This window comes from Lottia gigantea, assembly GCF_000327385.1.
Source record: "Lottia gigantea unplaced genomic scaffold LOTGIsca_49, whole genome shotgun sequence".
Lineage (NCBI taxonomy): Eukaryota > Metazoa > Mollusca > Gastropoda > Lottiidae > Lottia > Lottia gigantea.
The window spans coordinates 368,062-384,459 of NW_008709687.1; the positions used below are offsets into that span (position 1 = coordinate 368,062).

Here is a 16,398-nt window from a genome sequence, read left to right on the forward strand (position 1 = left end):
ACAATCTCTTTTAGGTCACTTAGTCCTTGCACACAGTATATCTTAATGGAGATGAATACAGCTCATAATTAGGGCATTCTGATATACCTCCAGAACACAAGACAAGGTCACAAGAAACATTAAAATTAAATATCATCGACAAACTTGAAAAATATAAATTTGTTTCTTAAATTTTCAGTTTGGACTTGTGTAATGGCCAGAACTAAAAAGAAAGAACTGCAGAAAGTCAAAGCAGAAGAAGCGAAAAATAGACGGCAAGCTGAAAGTCTAGGTGGTGCCCCCTGGTGTAATGAGGAAGCCCCGGGAAGTGCACTGGAGGTCAAGGACAAGTCAGAGATCGAGCCTGATGTTTCCAGTGAAGTGAAATCAGAGAAGAAACCTTTACGTGTCGCGCCGAAAACATCTAAACAGACTTCCTTAACATCTTGTGAGTTCCTTATTTAATTTTCATTTCCTCTCACTGCATACTGCATGGCTTTACCCAACTACCGAGTAGGACGTAAAACTCCATTCATTTCATTTCATTTTTTACCCAACTACCTTAGCCTGATAATTCCATTTCAAAGTTTCAGTGACCTTGACTTGATATGAAGGTCATTGAGTATTCCACTTAGTTCAACTTGTGAACACATACACGATGGGTGAGGGTCCTTTTGAATGATATGAAATTCACTATATCATACAAAGCTATTTGGATAAAGTGAACAAGGGTTCCATGTATTGATTGATAAGGGGGCATGGTTCAAACAATGATGACTTAGTACATGCATTTCTATTTATAGACAATAATCACCATGAAAAAGAAGAAATTGAAGAGCTGGAAGACATTAAACCTGATTTATCCAGTCTCCCCTTACATCCAAACGCTAACCTTTTGACCCCTAGTGTGACCCCTAGCTTGACCTCTACTGTTAAAACAGAATCGTCAAAGAAACTACCAATTCCAAGAAAACCAGCTAGTCTCAACACAAATCTCACTTCTCAAAAACGAAAATCTCCAAAATCTAATCGTATCAAATCACCTAAAAATATTTTTGAAAAATTGGAATCACAGGATGATTCAGAGAATGGTGGGGAGAAAAAAGCCAGTCCGAAAAACAAAAAGACAAAATCACCTACATTGGCAAAATCACCAATGTCAAAGTCACCCAAATCAAGCAGAGATAACAGTCCTGAGAAGAAAAAGAGCTCCAAATCTCCAGGCTCTTGTGGAAAGTCCAAAACATGTCCTAAACGAAGTCCTAAAATCAAAGATGAACTTAGTGTTGAAAAGAAAAGAATCCGTTCTCCGAAACTTTTAACAGATGACATGATCCTTTTACCATTGGTGGATCATCGGAAAGCGAGAGCTTCGCCTAAAACAGACAAAAAATCAGATCCAAAGAAATTGCAAAAAAATGAAGAAATTTCAGCTGTACGAAAGTTATCATTTGTTCAAAATTCTGAAGGTTTAAATTTATCAGGGAATAGCTTTAAAGATTGTGAAGGAAAAATATCAAATGAAAATGATTGTAAGCCTTTAACATACAGTGATTCAATATCTAGTCTAAATTTATCAAATTCAACGCTAAATTCATCTCCTAATTTATCTCTGAACGAACTTATCTCCCGTATGAACAATCGCTTAAAGATTCCACAGGAAGTTATAAATTCTGGAAAAGTTGTGAAATCTGGTCACCCGGAGGAAACGGTGGCAAAACCGGGTAACAGCAGTGATGAAACTTTACCCGCGTGCGATAGCCCTGATTCAGAAAATTTGTCCACGAAATTAAATGACTCGACTGAGTGTTTACCGTCTTGTAGTGCCACACAACCATCCTGTTCGAGTGTTGTGGTTGAAAAACAAACTCTTCAAGATGCAGAAGACAGGATTGACGATGCTGATAAGGATGAACCCCAACTTGTGTCTGGATTTGAGAATGAAGCAGATAGAAATAAGATTCAGCCAACTGCAGGCAGCAAAACTCCAGAAGTTTTAAAGACTAGATTTATTGGTGAATATGTAATACAAAAACCTGAGGATGATATTTTCCCTCTTGTCAGCGACACAGCATCGAGCTCTAAAGATACAGAAGAGCTTATACCAGAGGGGAAAGTATCCCCTGAAAATGCAGACAATTTAAATGAAACTCCAATAAAAGTGAAAGTAAGCTCGAATGAGATTCAAAATAACTCGGAACAGGATGAAGATATTCAATCAATGGACACAAGTGAAGGCATGGAGAGTTGTTCAAAATCTGCAGGAGAAATGAAAAATCTGAACGAAAAAGTTGAGGAAAAGGAATCTTGTGAAAATATTGACAAAATGGATGCAAAGGATGCAAAAATGGACGTGAATTTTGCGAACTCAAGACAAACAGACTTAAAAGAAGCAGAGCCTTCACCAGAATTCGGAAATATTTTGTGCAATCTTTTACTTAAGGGTCGTCAAACGCCAGTTGACATGGCAACCAGCAAAGACAAAATAGACAATGTCAACTTCAAGACATCAACACCGAAATCAGTTTTATTTGAACGTCTGGCGCCTTTATCAAGCAATACAACCACACCTATTAAGAGTTCTCCTGGCAGTGCCGAAAATAGCTTGACGGAAGTTTCCCCCAAATCGAAGAAAAACCAAGAAACTAAGGAGCCTTTACCAATTTCCATATTGTCGCGACATGAAACTTCTGAAGATAAAAATTCAGCTTTCTTCAGTTTAGACTTGGAGAAATATTTGGCTGTTCCAACCAACAGGTTTCTAGGATTAGAGAAGAATACTCTGCCAACTCCGCCCTCGATCAAACTAGAAAAACAGTCGCCAGAATTCAAAGCCGACGAGAAGAACGAATACGAATGTTTTGAACCTGATTTTGATGAGGTGGATGGAGCTCTGTTCTTATCATTTTCTACGGAAGAGGCCTTACAGGTAATTATTATAGTCAGTCAATATGTGGATTGCTTGCTTTAATGTTTAGTCATGCATTAAATTAAATTTCATATTACCATAAGCAATTATCTTAAAGTCTTACATGAACGTGTTATTTTATCAGACCAACATAATTTGTATTATTAACCTAGGCTACAAGTTCATATCATATTCATTTTTCTGAACCTGCATTATGAACCTGGAAACAGAACTGTTGTGTGATAGGCATTTATGACCCATCAAATCAAGGAATTAAAGCCAAACAACTTTGAATTAAACCTCTTTCCTTATTTATTTCTTTTCTGACCAATCAAGGCAACTTTGCTGCAATTGCTGGCTTTATCCAGTTGAATTTTCGATATGAATATAGACACTAGATATAATTATTGGCAATTGTTTTCTTTTTCAGGCTCATATTAAAGTTGAAACGAAAGCAAAATGGGATAAGGACACCAGTACATTTTTAGGAATATCTCGAATGTTGGAGGTACAGAAACATGAATCTCACGAGCCATCAGAGAGTGTTAAAGAAGGGCAGACCCCAACGCACGGTAAATTAAAGACTCTACGTGGACAACATATGAGATGGAAAAAATATCAGAGATTGTTTCATAGGTGAGTTAGTAGTACAAGAGTTATTTACCTTGAATTTTAGTTCATTATATCTATGGTTATTTTATTGCTTTGGTTTTCTTTGTTAGGATATATGAGAGAAAAAACTGTGTTTTTTAGAAGAAAATGTTAACACCTGAAGAATGCTTAAAAAAAAGTCATGTCCTTCATGGTAAAAATATTTGAATTTTCTATATTCGTTGTAGAGAATTGACGGCTATATTTAATGCTGAAGAAGAAGAGGAAGAAGATATTAAACCCCAGAAAACTAGCGATATTACCAAGATTAAAGGCTGGAAGTTAAAATTTAAAAATAAACTCGGCTCACATTCAGGTAAATTATGATAGTGGTATAAAACCTGACTATATAAGCCCTGGTGGTTACAGAATTTAGCTAACCTTGATGATGATTAGAACCCATGGCACCTAATTGCCTTGCAGACGACTATTCAACACTCACCTATGTCTACGTTATTCCACTATGTGCAATCTATTCAAACCTACTTCAAATTTGCACAAAAACATTTGGTCACATTTCCTCCTTGCACATTTGACATTACAGGTAAAAAGAACAAGTCAGCTACAGTTACCTCCCTTGATGAACAGGAGAATTACTGGTCTGGTCACGAGGACGACCCAATAGTGTTGAACTCTTCTGGTAGTGAGGTAGAATTTGATGAAGATGAAGTATATGGACCAATGGTTGTGGAGTATACGGAGGCGATGGTCCCTCCTTTACCAGAAATTCCTCGTAAGTTGTTTGATTGGAAAATTTGAAATGTACATTGCATGTCGTTGAACTGAACAGATAACTGTTTTTATTGGCATGCCTAGGAAATGGGATTAAAGGGACATGTTCACCATCCGTTTGAACAATCAGAAATTGGAATTTTTTAAGCTAAGCTAACAATGACCTTTAAAAATTCAAATTGAATCTTTCATGTGCACAGTCAGTTACCCACAGGTCCCACGGGACTAGAGACACTAAATCCCTGACCCATTCACTCCTAATTCATATAATGTTTATTTTATTTCAGAATTAAGTCGAGCTTTAAGAAAGATAATGATTAAGAAACTGGGGTATGATGAGGAAGATGAACAGGTGATATTGAAACTTGGAGGAAGGAGAGTCATTGTACAGAAAGGGAAAGATGGAGAAATAGAAGATGGGGAAGACACACCTAAGGAAAAGGTAATTAATAAATGATTGTCATAATGTGATTTGTCTAAAACTAATCCACATAGCTTGAGTTAATATCCTCGTATGGGATGATGTACAAACAGAAAACATAGATTTACGGAGATGGTTGGATCTTTAACAAATTGTGATAAAAAAGGAAGGTAAACCAAGAGAATTCAATACTCTGAAATAATTCTCTTTTGCATTACGAAAAGTTGGTTGACGTACTGGTTAATATATAAATATATATTGAAGTCCAAAAGTTGATAAAGCATATAAAAGTGTAATGGATGCTATAATATTTAAAATTTTATAATTTCAGAAAAAGCGTAACCGACGTAAAAAGAAAGATTTAGCCCTCGCCATGTCAGAAACTATGTTGGATGATGCCTTGAGAGCTGTCGAACCCCCAGAAACTTCTGATAAAGAGAGTGGGGTAGAGGAACTTCCTGAAGATCTTGATGAAAAAATTGATGACAATGAAATTGTCGAAGTTCAGGTTAAGGCTGTTGACCTTGAGGTCAAATCAGATGACATAGATGTGAAGCCTTTCGATCAAGAAGTGAAGCCAATTGATCTAGAGGTCAAACTGGTACATGGAAAGTTCAAACTGGTTGACGAAAAGTTCATTAAGAAAGAGGTCAAGGACTTTGATGAAAAGTTCAAGGACATTGAAATTGAAGTCAAGGCTGTTGAAATACCAGAAGTTGGATTACTTGAGGAAAATGAGGAAGAAGATTGTAAAGACTCTACTGTAAGAAATGGGAAAACAGGCTGCGATAAATTAGGTTGGTTCTTTGAAATTTTTGGGAAAGTTGTGGGACTTGTGGGGTGGGGGAGTAATACCCAAAATGGAATTTCTGCAAATAAATTCTGCAAAGTTGGGTTTTTGGTATATCCTAGAGATTTAATCCTGAAGAATGCAAATGTTCATGTGGTAGACTTAAGTGCATTTTTTTGTGTGGTGGACATTTGTTTCACATATAAAAATTTCTGTTATATTTTTAAGCAGTTTTGAAGTTTTTTGTTTTATTTGGTTACCATTTTCCTTCAGTTGAGTTTTGTCTCACTCAGTTAAGAAGGTTTCTGTTTTATTTTCAAGCATTTTTTCAATAATTTGTTTTTCCAGGTTGCCATTTTGGATGTATTTGCCATCTGTGTAACTTGGCACCACTGGATGAACCAGACAACCAAGAGCAGACGACAGTTTGTGATAAAGAATATTGTAGACTTGGTTGTATATGTGATAGTCTTGGTCATAAAGTCATTGCTTCGCGAACACGGATACCTCATTGCGGGAAAGCTAAATGTATGTTAGAGTGCATCTGTGATAAGATCAAACAGACGGACAAAACTAGTGAAGTGACACCAGCAAAGGGTGATAACTCAGTGACAGATTTAGAGGCAGATAATATTTCTGCTTCTTCAAAGATGAATGATAAATCTAAACAAAACAAAAGTGGAAAACGCAAGAAACGAAAGTCTGTGGATGATTCTGTAGTAGTCTCAATCGACCAGGATGACGATCCTGAATACAAACAGAAAATGGGAAAGAAAAGAACAGAACGATTCAGTAATTTACCGAAGCGTGAATCAACTTATCGTGTTGCTAAGAATCTGGATGCTGTGAATCGTAAAGCAATGATGGTTTATAGTGTCTCAGAATGTTACAGCGAACAACGCTCCAATAGAAAACGAAAGGTAGGCAACTCAAAAATTATTTAAATGTTTTCAAATATTTTGAGATACTGCTACAATGAAGTTTAAGATATCTTTCCAGTCTAAGGTCCTTGGTTGTTATTTTCTTTTGCAATAGTTATGTCATACATGGTTAAGCATTTCTATTAGTATAGAGACCTGATGGAAAATTAGAATAATGCAGATTAAATTCACAGAATCTCTTTACAATTTTGACCCATCTCTCTATGTGGACGTATATTGTCGGCACTTCTGTCCGTCGGTCCATCCGTCCGTCCGTTTGCTTGTAAACGCTCCAAAAACTAGATTTTTTGATGGTATGTGTATACACATTCATACAACGAAGATCAAGTTTGAATTTGAGCTATTTTCGACCGTTAGAAGCAGAGTTATTTCCCTTGCCCCAAAATCTTGAATATTTACCACCCGCATGCGGTGGTGGGCGTATATGGCTGTGGTCCACTATCTTTAATACGGAAACCAAAAATAAGTAAAGTTTGAAAAGATATCATGCCGTAAGTTTTCTATGTGATTCATTTTTAGAGCGACACAGCGCAGCCTGAAGTGGTGATAGAGCGAGATGATGATGAAGACCAGATCATATCAATCCCTGTTTCCATGCCAACTCAATCTCCCACCCTGGCATCAGATTCTACAGACACTAAGCAGCCTGCTAAAAAGTATGTAGTCATCTTGTCATTACATTCCCGTTTGTAATTTGGGTGTCGTCTGTTTCATATTTTCAATCTTTCTACTTGAAGTTAAACAATAGAGCTGCACTTCTATAATCCGTTGTCAAGGGTAAAACAACCATTTTATTTCATCTACACTCCTTTGTGTAATTTGGGAATCAAAAAAAGTTTGTCATATCCTGTTTTCAGAAACAAAACTCAGGGTAATCTTGTTAACCTTTTCACACCTGAAAATATATTTCAATTCTGTACATTTACAGAAAAAGCAGAAAGCAGAGTATGGAGCAGAAATCAGATGAGTTTGAGATGTCTGGAGTGGAAGCAATCAAGGATTCTGTTGAAGAGGCTGGATGTGAATTAAGCCGTCTGCTAACTATGGATCTACCGCTGAAAAAACTACAAGAACTTCATTCAAAAAATAAAGGTTCTGTGTTAGAAGCTGTTTTACGAAATGGGGCAGACGCAGTGAATAAAATTAAATCAGAACCCAATCAAATAGAATCTGGATCCAATTTAATTGAAGAAAGCGGAATCAAAGTTGAAAAACTGGAACGTCAGAAGCTATTACGCGAACAGTTATTAAAAGAACAGGAAAAATATTCCTTGATTTCAGACGCTAAGAGTTTCATTCAAGGAACAGAGTTGAAAGGAGCAGTTTCGAATTCTGCTGCCAAAAACCTAAAAAGTGTTGATTCCAAGCTCAATGAAGCTCAAAAATCTCTTGCTCGAAAATTGGAATGTCGCTGGCATACACAAATGGTTTGTTTGAAACCTCACCAAAATGCAGCAAAAAATAGTGACTCAAAACTACCTGAAGAAATCAAATTGTTAGAATTTATTGCAAATTGTAATTGGGATATGTCAAAACCTCAAATTCTCAAACGTGTCGCTCAATGTTTACGTCCAGGACTCTATCCAACACCGCGACAATTAGCCGTGGGAGATTTTTGTGTGGAAATTCTTCCTCAAGCTAAGAAACCTCCAATTATCCCCCCTGAATTGAAATCGAAACTGCCGGAGATGATGTACTCTATCAGGATTAAAGTGACCTCACGAAAAGATATCTTGCCAACCAGCAAACAACCACAAAATGGTGCTACAGGAGCAACTCCAAAACGTCCCATTCTGGCGGTGCCGATTTTAGGAAAATCTAATTGTTATTCCTCAGCAGCTAATACTAGTGCTCCCCCTGTTTCAGCCTCGATGCCGACAGGAAGTATCTCGGCCTTCAGTCGTTTTCAAATATCCCAGCCAGGTCAGAATAAATTCAAACAATCAACTTTTGATACAAGTAAAAAATTCAGTTTACCCAAGCTGTCTGCCAATACTTCTGAGGTCGTGGATCTGACCAATGATGAAGCAGAAGAGACAAAAAATAAAACACTAGCAAAAAAACGTAAAAAACGTGACAAAGTGAAAGACCAATCAGAGCCACCGAAAAAAAAGAAAACTAAAAAAATGGAGAATGTGATAAAATCTGACGCAGGTCAAATTAAGAATGTGACAAGCAGTGCTAACGCTCCAACAATCATTGGTCCGTTTGAATTAAACGATTTAAAGAATTTAAAAACATCAGATGGGAAAAGCAAACTTTTGAAACTTGTGTCTCCAAATGTGATGGTACCAGCCAATGCAACAAAAGATTCGTCGAAAGACCTGATAGCAGTTCCCATTCAAATAGGCAGCCATTTTAATCCAAATATTCCTACGCCACTGATCGCTTGTCCAGCTGTTGCTGAAAATAGTCCGATTAATCTGAGTATGAATAATTCTGGATCAAAAAGCAAAGTTTCTAAATCTTCCCCCAAAGATATGACATCCAGTGATGATTTTATCATTGAAAATGACGTCTGTTCAGAAGAGGATTTAGATATAGGAGCAGATGAGTTCAGTTTATCAGAACTTCAGGATGATGATAGCCGGTCGTCTGGTGTCGGCGATCATAATTGGTTAAAAGATTTTCAAGAGGTTTGTAACGTTACATCAATGTTCTCTTGTCATTCGCTAAGCAGAAAAACTTCGAAAAATCGATGTCCATATTGTCTATGCCGATTTTATGATTATTTCCCCTGTAGCCATGTAAACAGGATCCTTACTGAAAACACATTTGCTGTGGCCTTAATTTATCTCTTGACTCTTTGGTTCTTTTGCTGAAATGATGATACAGGTTTGAACTCTGAATCTCTCTTTAAATCTCTTATTTTATTTTCACAGGAAGATGGCAGCACTATTAAAAAACACTACCACAATAAACTGTAAGTTATTTAGACATTTTTAAAGAATTCTAGATGTAGGCAAAGTTCATTTGATATTCATAGAAATTTAGCACTCACTAGAAGCCTCTAAATGTTAAGCAAATGGGGCTTTTGCTTTTGCTCTTACAAAGATGAACTGCACTCATTACTAATATTTATTGTATGAATGTCCATTTATTCATTCACCCCACCCTCACAACTCAACAATAGGGGAGGTGCTCAAATTTTTTGGTAAGTTCTTATTCAAATGAGCAAAAGTAATCCATATAACCGTCTTAAACTTCCCACCCGAATCTGGTTATTAAATTCTTAATTTTAGCCCTTAAGTAGCCCTAAAATTTCTTAATTTTATCCCTTAGAGTAGCCTGTATTTTGGCAATGAGGCCTGGACAGCCACATTCATTCATTCATTCGTTTCAGAGAGAAGATCAGAAGGCAGCAGATGAGAGCTCTATTTATTCGTTTGAAATGTATCGTTGTTCCTGATTTTGAACCAACAGGGGCTTTCAATGTGTTTAAAGAAAAACTTTTACGAGAGGTATGTAAAGTAATCTAATAAAGGGAGGTTTATCTTCTTTGAGAATGTCAATAACATAGCGAAAATGACCACATTCTCAATTTATGGTACTGAAACATGCTTTTAAAACAAGCTTTATATCTCTCCTTAATGGACATGTTGGTTTTACATTACATTATATTTTTATCCTGGATTGCAGGCGACTAATATAATAACAGAAGAAGAGGAGGGGTCGATATTGTTATCAGAGGTTTTAGTCAAGGAGAGAAAGAAACACCAGTTTCTATTGAAGAAGATAATAGATCTTATGGGTAGGTATGATAGAGCAGCACCATGCCTTGTGCAATGAGGGAAATTCTATCTGATTAATCTGTCTCAAACTATTAAAGAAGTTCTTTTTTGCATATCAAACTGTTAAAGGCTTTTTAAAGAGCACCTTCTATAGCACAAGCTTTGTTTGTATTTCATTTCAATAACCTATATAACTCTGTGCCTCTCTGACTAGTATCTCTTTCAATTTCAGAGGAAATGTGGAAGTCTGGTCTCTCTGAAGATACGATAAAAGAAGCTCTGGAACTTCGTAAAGATAACACTCCAGCTCGATTGGTTGCTAGGGTCATTGAAGCTATAGAAAGTTTTTCCAAAACTCGGAAAATTGGTGAAAAAGAGATAAAAGACTCAGATGTTTTCGACATGTCGATTAAAAACTCAGACAATGAGTTATCGTCTTTACGGAATTTAAACGAATCACAATCAGTTGGGTCCTCTAGCATGTCTGATCAAGCGTCGAGTCTGGTTGCTAATGGTAACAGTGATCAAGTAGTGGATTTAATCAGTGATTCGTCCAGCTCTAATACTAGTCGTTCAAATACTCCAATAGAGGGTGCTGAGGGTGTTGATCTTGATCAGTTGCCGGAGGACGAACCTATAGATCAAGAATTTGACATTGATCCCGCAACAAATTTACTGCGAGATAGAAATGTGAATCAATTCGACTGTGATAACGAGGCTAAGAACACTTCACTGCACAAAAACAATACGCAGATTTTGCCAGACCCAAATTTGCAAGAATTAAATGCAAATAACAATAATCTTCAAAAAACACCTTTGCAAGACTCTGATTTTGCAAGCAGCACAAAAGTCAGTGTTGATCCATTGCAAAGTTTCAGTTTAAATACTTCTCAGGAATCTTCAACTATTGCAGCAGACAATTCAGTGGAAAGGACCGATCTAGTGTGTGATGAGAACGCATCGGTTGACCCATTGCATGATGGGAACATTGTGGCTCACTCAGTGCATGATGGGAACACAACGGTCGACCCAGTGGGTGATGGGAACAGTCAATTAATATCTGAAAATGTCAGTGCCTCCAATCCGTCCTCCATTTTGAATGAAAAAGTTTCAAGCCCCTGTGATATGTTGGATTTGATTGACAAGTCGTTGCCAGGCAACCTTGAACTTTATGAAGATATAAGTGATAGTGAAAATACGTCGAATATAATTAGTGCTAGAACGGACCAATCAAATAGTCAAAATAACAATTTTCAAAATGGAGGAATGGCACAGATTCATCAGACGACTTTTTCAAACAATGTTCCAGAATTTCAAAACGAGGTTCAGTCATTTCAGAAATGTATGGATCCATTAACATTTCAAACTAATTCAACATCATTTACAACCTGTGATCCCGCCCAACCACCATTTTCAACCAATGACAACTCCGAAGAAATAAACTGCGAGACTGTAATGAGCGAAAGTGAAAGTAGTGATGCGTTATTTAAATTTAGCGAATCCTGCCCTCTGTCCCTTATCAATTAATATTGATTGGCATACCGTATTTATATTATTTTATTTTGTTTCTCTTCTTTAAGCAGACATCTTGCAAATTCCAAGATTGTCTTGAACTCTTCAACAATTGGAATGGGCCATGGTAGCTTGGTAACCTGAAGATACAGTGTTTAATCCAGGCATAGTTAGAGATTATACCTCAGATTGTTGCCTGGCAGTAAACATAGAAAATGTGGCATGCCCATCCCTCATTGACTCTAATCAGGTCCAAAAAATAGGATGTAAAACTCCATTTCATTTCAACAAGAGAAAGGATGAAATTTAATAGAACTTTGTAGAAACTTTTATATAGCCCTCCTGCATATTTCAAATTCAGTATTTTACATTGTGTACTGCCAAACCCAACAAAAGTGTCCTCAAAGTAATGACTAAGTCATGCAATGATTGTATATTTTGGCAGAGTTGGTGATACACATAAAGTACTATCAAATCAATAGTATTTCCATCAAACATGCCAAAATGCAATCACAGTATGACAAAGTCTTCAATTTGAATAAAGTATTGGTAGGTTTGGTTGAACTTACTTATTTATTCTATCAAACCTGCCAAAATATACAAGTACTGTATGAAAGTGTAATTATAATAGAGACACTATTGGTGAGTTTGGTTTCTTAAATTATTATTTTTACCAAACCAGCCAAATTGTACAACCACTGCATGAGAATTGCATTACATTGGTGACACTTTTTGTGGTTTTGGTTGAATTGAATTCTAGGTACGAATCCTGCCAAATTGTATAACTACAGCCTGCGTATTTATTACAATGTTGACACTTTTGGTTGGTTTGGTTGAAATTAATTATAAGGGTGAAACCTGCCATATTATACAACTACTGCATGAAAATGTCTTTTCTTTTTGATATTCTTTAGGGATTTGGTTGAATAGAACATTTTTTCTATCAAACCTGCCAAATTGTACAACCAATTGCATGAATATTTCATTTCTATTTTTCACTTTTGAAGGATTTGGTTGTCTTGACGGAATGTGCAAGTGTGATTTCTATAAATTAAGATTGAATGAATGAATGAGAGAAACGGATGAATGAATGATTAAAAGATAATAAAATAAATAAAATAACTTATACTTAAATTATTATCGATAGTTTTTCTTTCTGCCCCACTCCTCCCCAGAGCAGCCATACCCACCAGTCCCCCATTCTCCCCTTTCCCCCTTTCCCGTCTTCATTAGCAGATGCGGAAAGGTATGATAAAGTCAGAGTAAATTTGTTATCTCATGTTTTGTACGGAATTGGCAGAAACTTTAATATTTTCATATTTCTAAAGGAAAAACAAACTACTAGTCTGACGAATTTATTCCCTAATGAAAATTGAAATATCAGCCTCAAAATAGTACTGTAAATCTTAGAATGTTTTTGTATTGGTGAAAATATAAACATAAGCTCACATTATGTCTTGAAATTTTGTTTTTACAGTCGACAATTTTCGACTAAAGTTTTGACTTTTTTGTTTGAAATTTCTAGGACGGAAATGTGTCATTCTAAGACTAACAGTACTATTTTGAAGTTTATATTCAAATTTCTAATATATTGAAAAAATTCCAAAACACATTGTGATTTGTTCGGAGAATAGAAATTAAGCATTTCTTTAAAAAAATGTATGTTATATAAGAAAATTTACAGGGGTCATTGTGGTGCATAACGGGGGACAAAAAATTCTCATAAACTGCGCATAATATAATAAACGTTAGACGACATGGCAGATTAGGGAAAAAATTCTCAAGAACTGCGCATAATTATATAATATTAGTTTGATGATATGGCAGATTTGAGAAACCTGAATTTCTGGTTTTCCCAGGAAATTGCACCATCCACCTGCAGAACTATCTAGAGTCATCTCGACCGTTCCACTTTGACAGGTAATTGTTATTGTAGCTAAAAATAGACATGACGTATTGAGGCAATATCGGGGAAAAATATTTCTAATGTACTTTTTAAAGAATTTTTTATTCAAATATTCTACGAAATTTTAGATGTTTTGTTGCGGTAAATTAAAGAATTAAATTTTGCTATATTTCGAAAAAAAAAAATGTACAGTGAAACTTAGCGAAAATACATATTTATAGAAATTAATATTAGTTTTACCTTTATTGAGCCTCAAGTACCAGCGGAAGTTGCGCAGAAGTCGTAAAATTGAACAGATCTAAATCATTATTTACTAAGCAATTTAGACTCAAAGTCACGAGACAGCCGGGCGGTTGACATAAAAACCTCGAATTTTACATTCAGAATTCAGAACTAACTTTTCTTTCGAACGGATAGCAGACCCTTACAACTTTAAATATCAAAATAACGAAGTGTCATTTGTAAAATCGGTGAAAAATTTATCGAAATTAGAATTTTAAATTGTGAAGCGAAGGAAAACAAAAACCAAAATGTCGCAGATGGTAGTAAAAGCCTATTTTCAACGGAGACCAGAGGAAAGTTTGGAAATCAGGCGATTTTCTGTCCCTATCGATGCCTCTTCAAGTTATGATTACTTGTTTAAGAAGGTTGCTGACGTTTTCCCCAATCTCAGTCGAGGAAATTTTAAGATTTATTGGAAAGGTATGTAAAGTTTCTTTGACATTCTTGTTTTTTTTGTAATGTAAGAATATATTTTAGTAATTTCCTGAGAAAATATTAGAAATGAAATAGAAGCTTAATAATTGAATATGTCGTTTCTAGTTTCTAATATTTTAATCATAGAATCTCAGTTGTTAAGTAAAGCTGATTCAGTACTGTACATAGTCTTATTAAAATAACGATCTTAAATTCTGAATAATAATATGTTGATAAAGCCTTGAAGCAATGATAGAAATTTGATTGAAACTTGTAAATTTCTGACTTTTGAAATGTTCACAGCATAAAATATTTACACTAACCCTAAATCCACTTAGATTTTTGATTATTTATCTTATACTGTATTTTTGTGTTTCTAGACCCAGAACAAGAGTTGATAGTTTTATCCTCTGATGAAGAATTACTGGAAGCTCTAGGCTACGTAGAAAATGGAATATTAAAGGTTTTTGTTAAAGAGAAAAAGACTGGTAAGTAGAGCCTAACATATTAAGGTGTTCAGAAAGAGTGGGGCCTTGCTGGCATTATCAGTAGAACTGTTTCTTTTAGGGGATATTAAATTGGGAAGAAAGTCTTGAAGTTACATTTCAGAAATTATTGTAAATAAATTGGGAATATTTTTCTAGATCAAGACAATTGCCATTCGTGTTAAAAATAGATCATTTATTGAAAATTCAAAATTTTTGAAAATTATTTTAGCAGAAGAAGAAAGAGAACAAGAAGAACAGAATGGAGAACTTCACCCCCATGTTGTCTGTGATGGATGTGAAGGGCCAGTCTATGGGGTCAGATATAAATGCTGTGTGTGCCCCGACTATGATCTGTGTGCCTCTTGTGAGGGTAAGGGTCTCCATACCGAACATGATATGTTGAAGATTGCCTCACCCCGACATGCTGGTGGACGATATGTAAGTATATTTAATTTTTGTATACCCACATTAATGGAGGGATTGGCTGGGCTGAGTCATATGCTAAATATAGATAGTTAGATAGATGGAAGGCCATGAAAGGATTTGAAATGTATATGGAATTGTTTCCCCCTAAAAATAGATATTTATCATTCAGTATTGATATTTATAATGCTGTTGTTTATAAAATAGTAATACCGGTACCAATATTTATCTCAATTGTTCTTATTCTTTTAGCCTTTCGTTCCACCCCCTCATTTCCGTAGATGGATGAGACGCTTCATGAACAAGTGGCACACCAACCACCCTGAGGGTTGTGGATTTAACACTGGCAATGGGGAAGTCCCTGAAGAAACCATGGAGACTGACAAGACTGAGGCTACCCCTGGATCTTCAGGAGAGACTACTCAAACTAACGCCAGTGGTGAAAATACCAAGGAAGCAACCACTGAGGAAGGTAAAGATAATTCAGAAGAGACTACCGAAGAAGAAGATTATTTGAAGAAATGGGGAGACTGTATCACCAATATGATGGACCAGTTTGGAATTGACGTGTCATTCGAGACTGACCATAATGGCAGACGTAAATTTGGGGGATGTGGTAAAAAAGGTCGAAGAGGAAGACGTGGTTGTCCAACTGGATCTGGTTTCTACGGACCACATGGACATCATGGGCATCATGGGCCTCATGGACCCCATGGACCCCATGGACACCCACCTCCACCTTATGGACCACACGCCCATCAAGGACCTCATGGACATCCCGGTCCACATGGCCCACCACCACCAGGACCCCATGGACCCTTCATGGGATTTGGTAATGCTTTTGGACCAGGGTTTAGTGCCTATTTTGGAGGCCCAGCTGGACCTTGTGGATTTGCTGGACCCAATGTACGTCAAGGAGGGTGTGAGGAGAAGAAGGGCTGCCCCTTCCCAGGAGCAGGACGAAAATTGAACCCCACTGCTGGAGAAAAACCAACTGAAGCTCAGCCTCAACAAACTGAGCAGAAGAAGGTAATTATTGCTTTGTCTATAGGCTTTATGGAGGGAGGGGGCAGGCTCTATAGCATGAAAAACTTGCTTTGTAATCAGGGGAATGTAAACCAAAAGCAAAAATGGAGCTCATACTTAGGATGATGCAGATGGTAAAAATGGAAAACAAAATCAAATCTTTGAGTCTTCATTTTGAATTATACCTTGTATGT

At 36.4% G+C, this 16,398-nt stretch overlaps 1 protein-coding gene across 1 annotated transcript; it reads left to right on the forward strand.

The window, feature by feature from the left end:
* Positions 1-192: 192 nt before the first annotated feature.
* LOTGIDRAFT_234287 (hypothetical protein) lies at positions 193-12,796 on the forward strand (the record flags this gene model as incomplete). Its single annotated transcript, XM_009061549.1, has 14 exons — positions 193-427; positions 783-2,908; positions 3,318-3,523; positions 3,727-3,854; positions 4,083-4,271; positions 4,558-4,712; positions 5,023-5,488; positions 5,830-6,401; positions 6,942-7,078; positions 7,351-9,058; positions 9,305-9,345; positions 9,766-9,883; positions 10,062-10,173; positions 10,386-12,796. The coding sequence occupies 14 exons, from the start codon at positions 193-195 to the stop codon at positions 11,678-11,680; spliced, it is 7,488 nt and encodes a 2,495-aa protein (XP_009059797.1). The 3' UTR covers positions 11,681-12,796.
* Between the last annotated feature and the right edge of the window lie 3,602 nt (positions 12,797-16,398).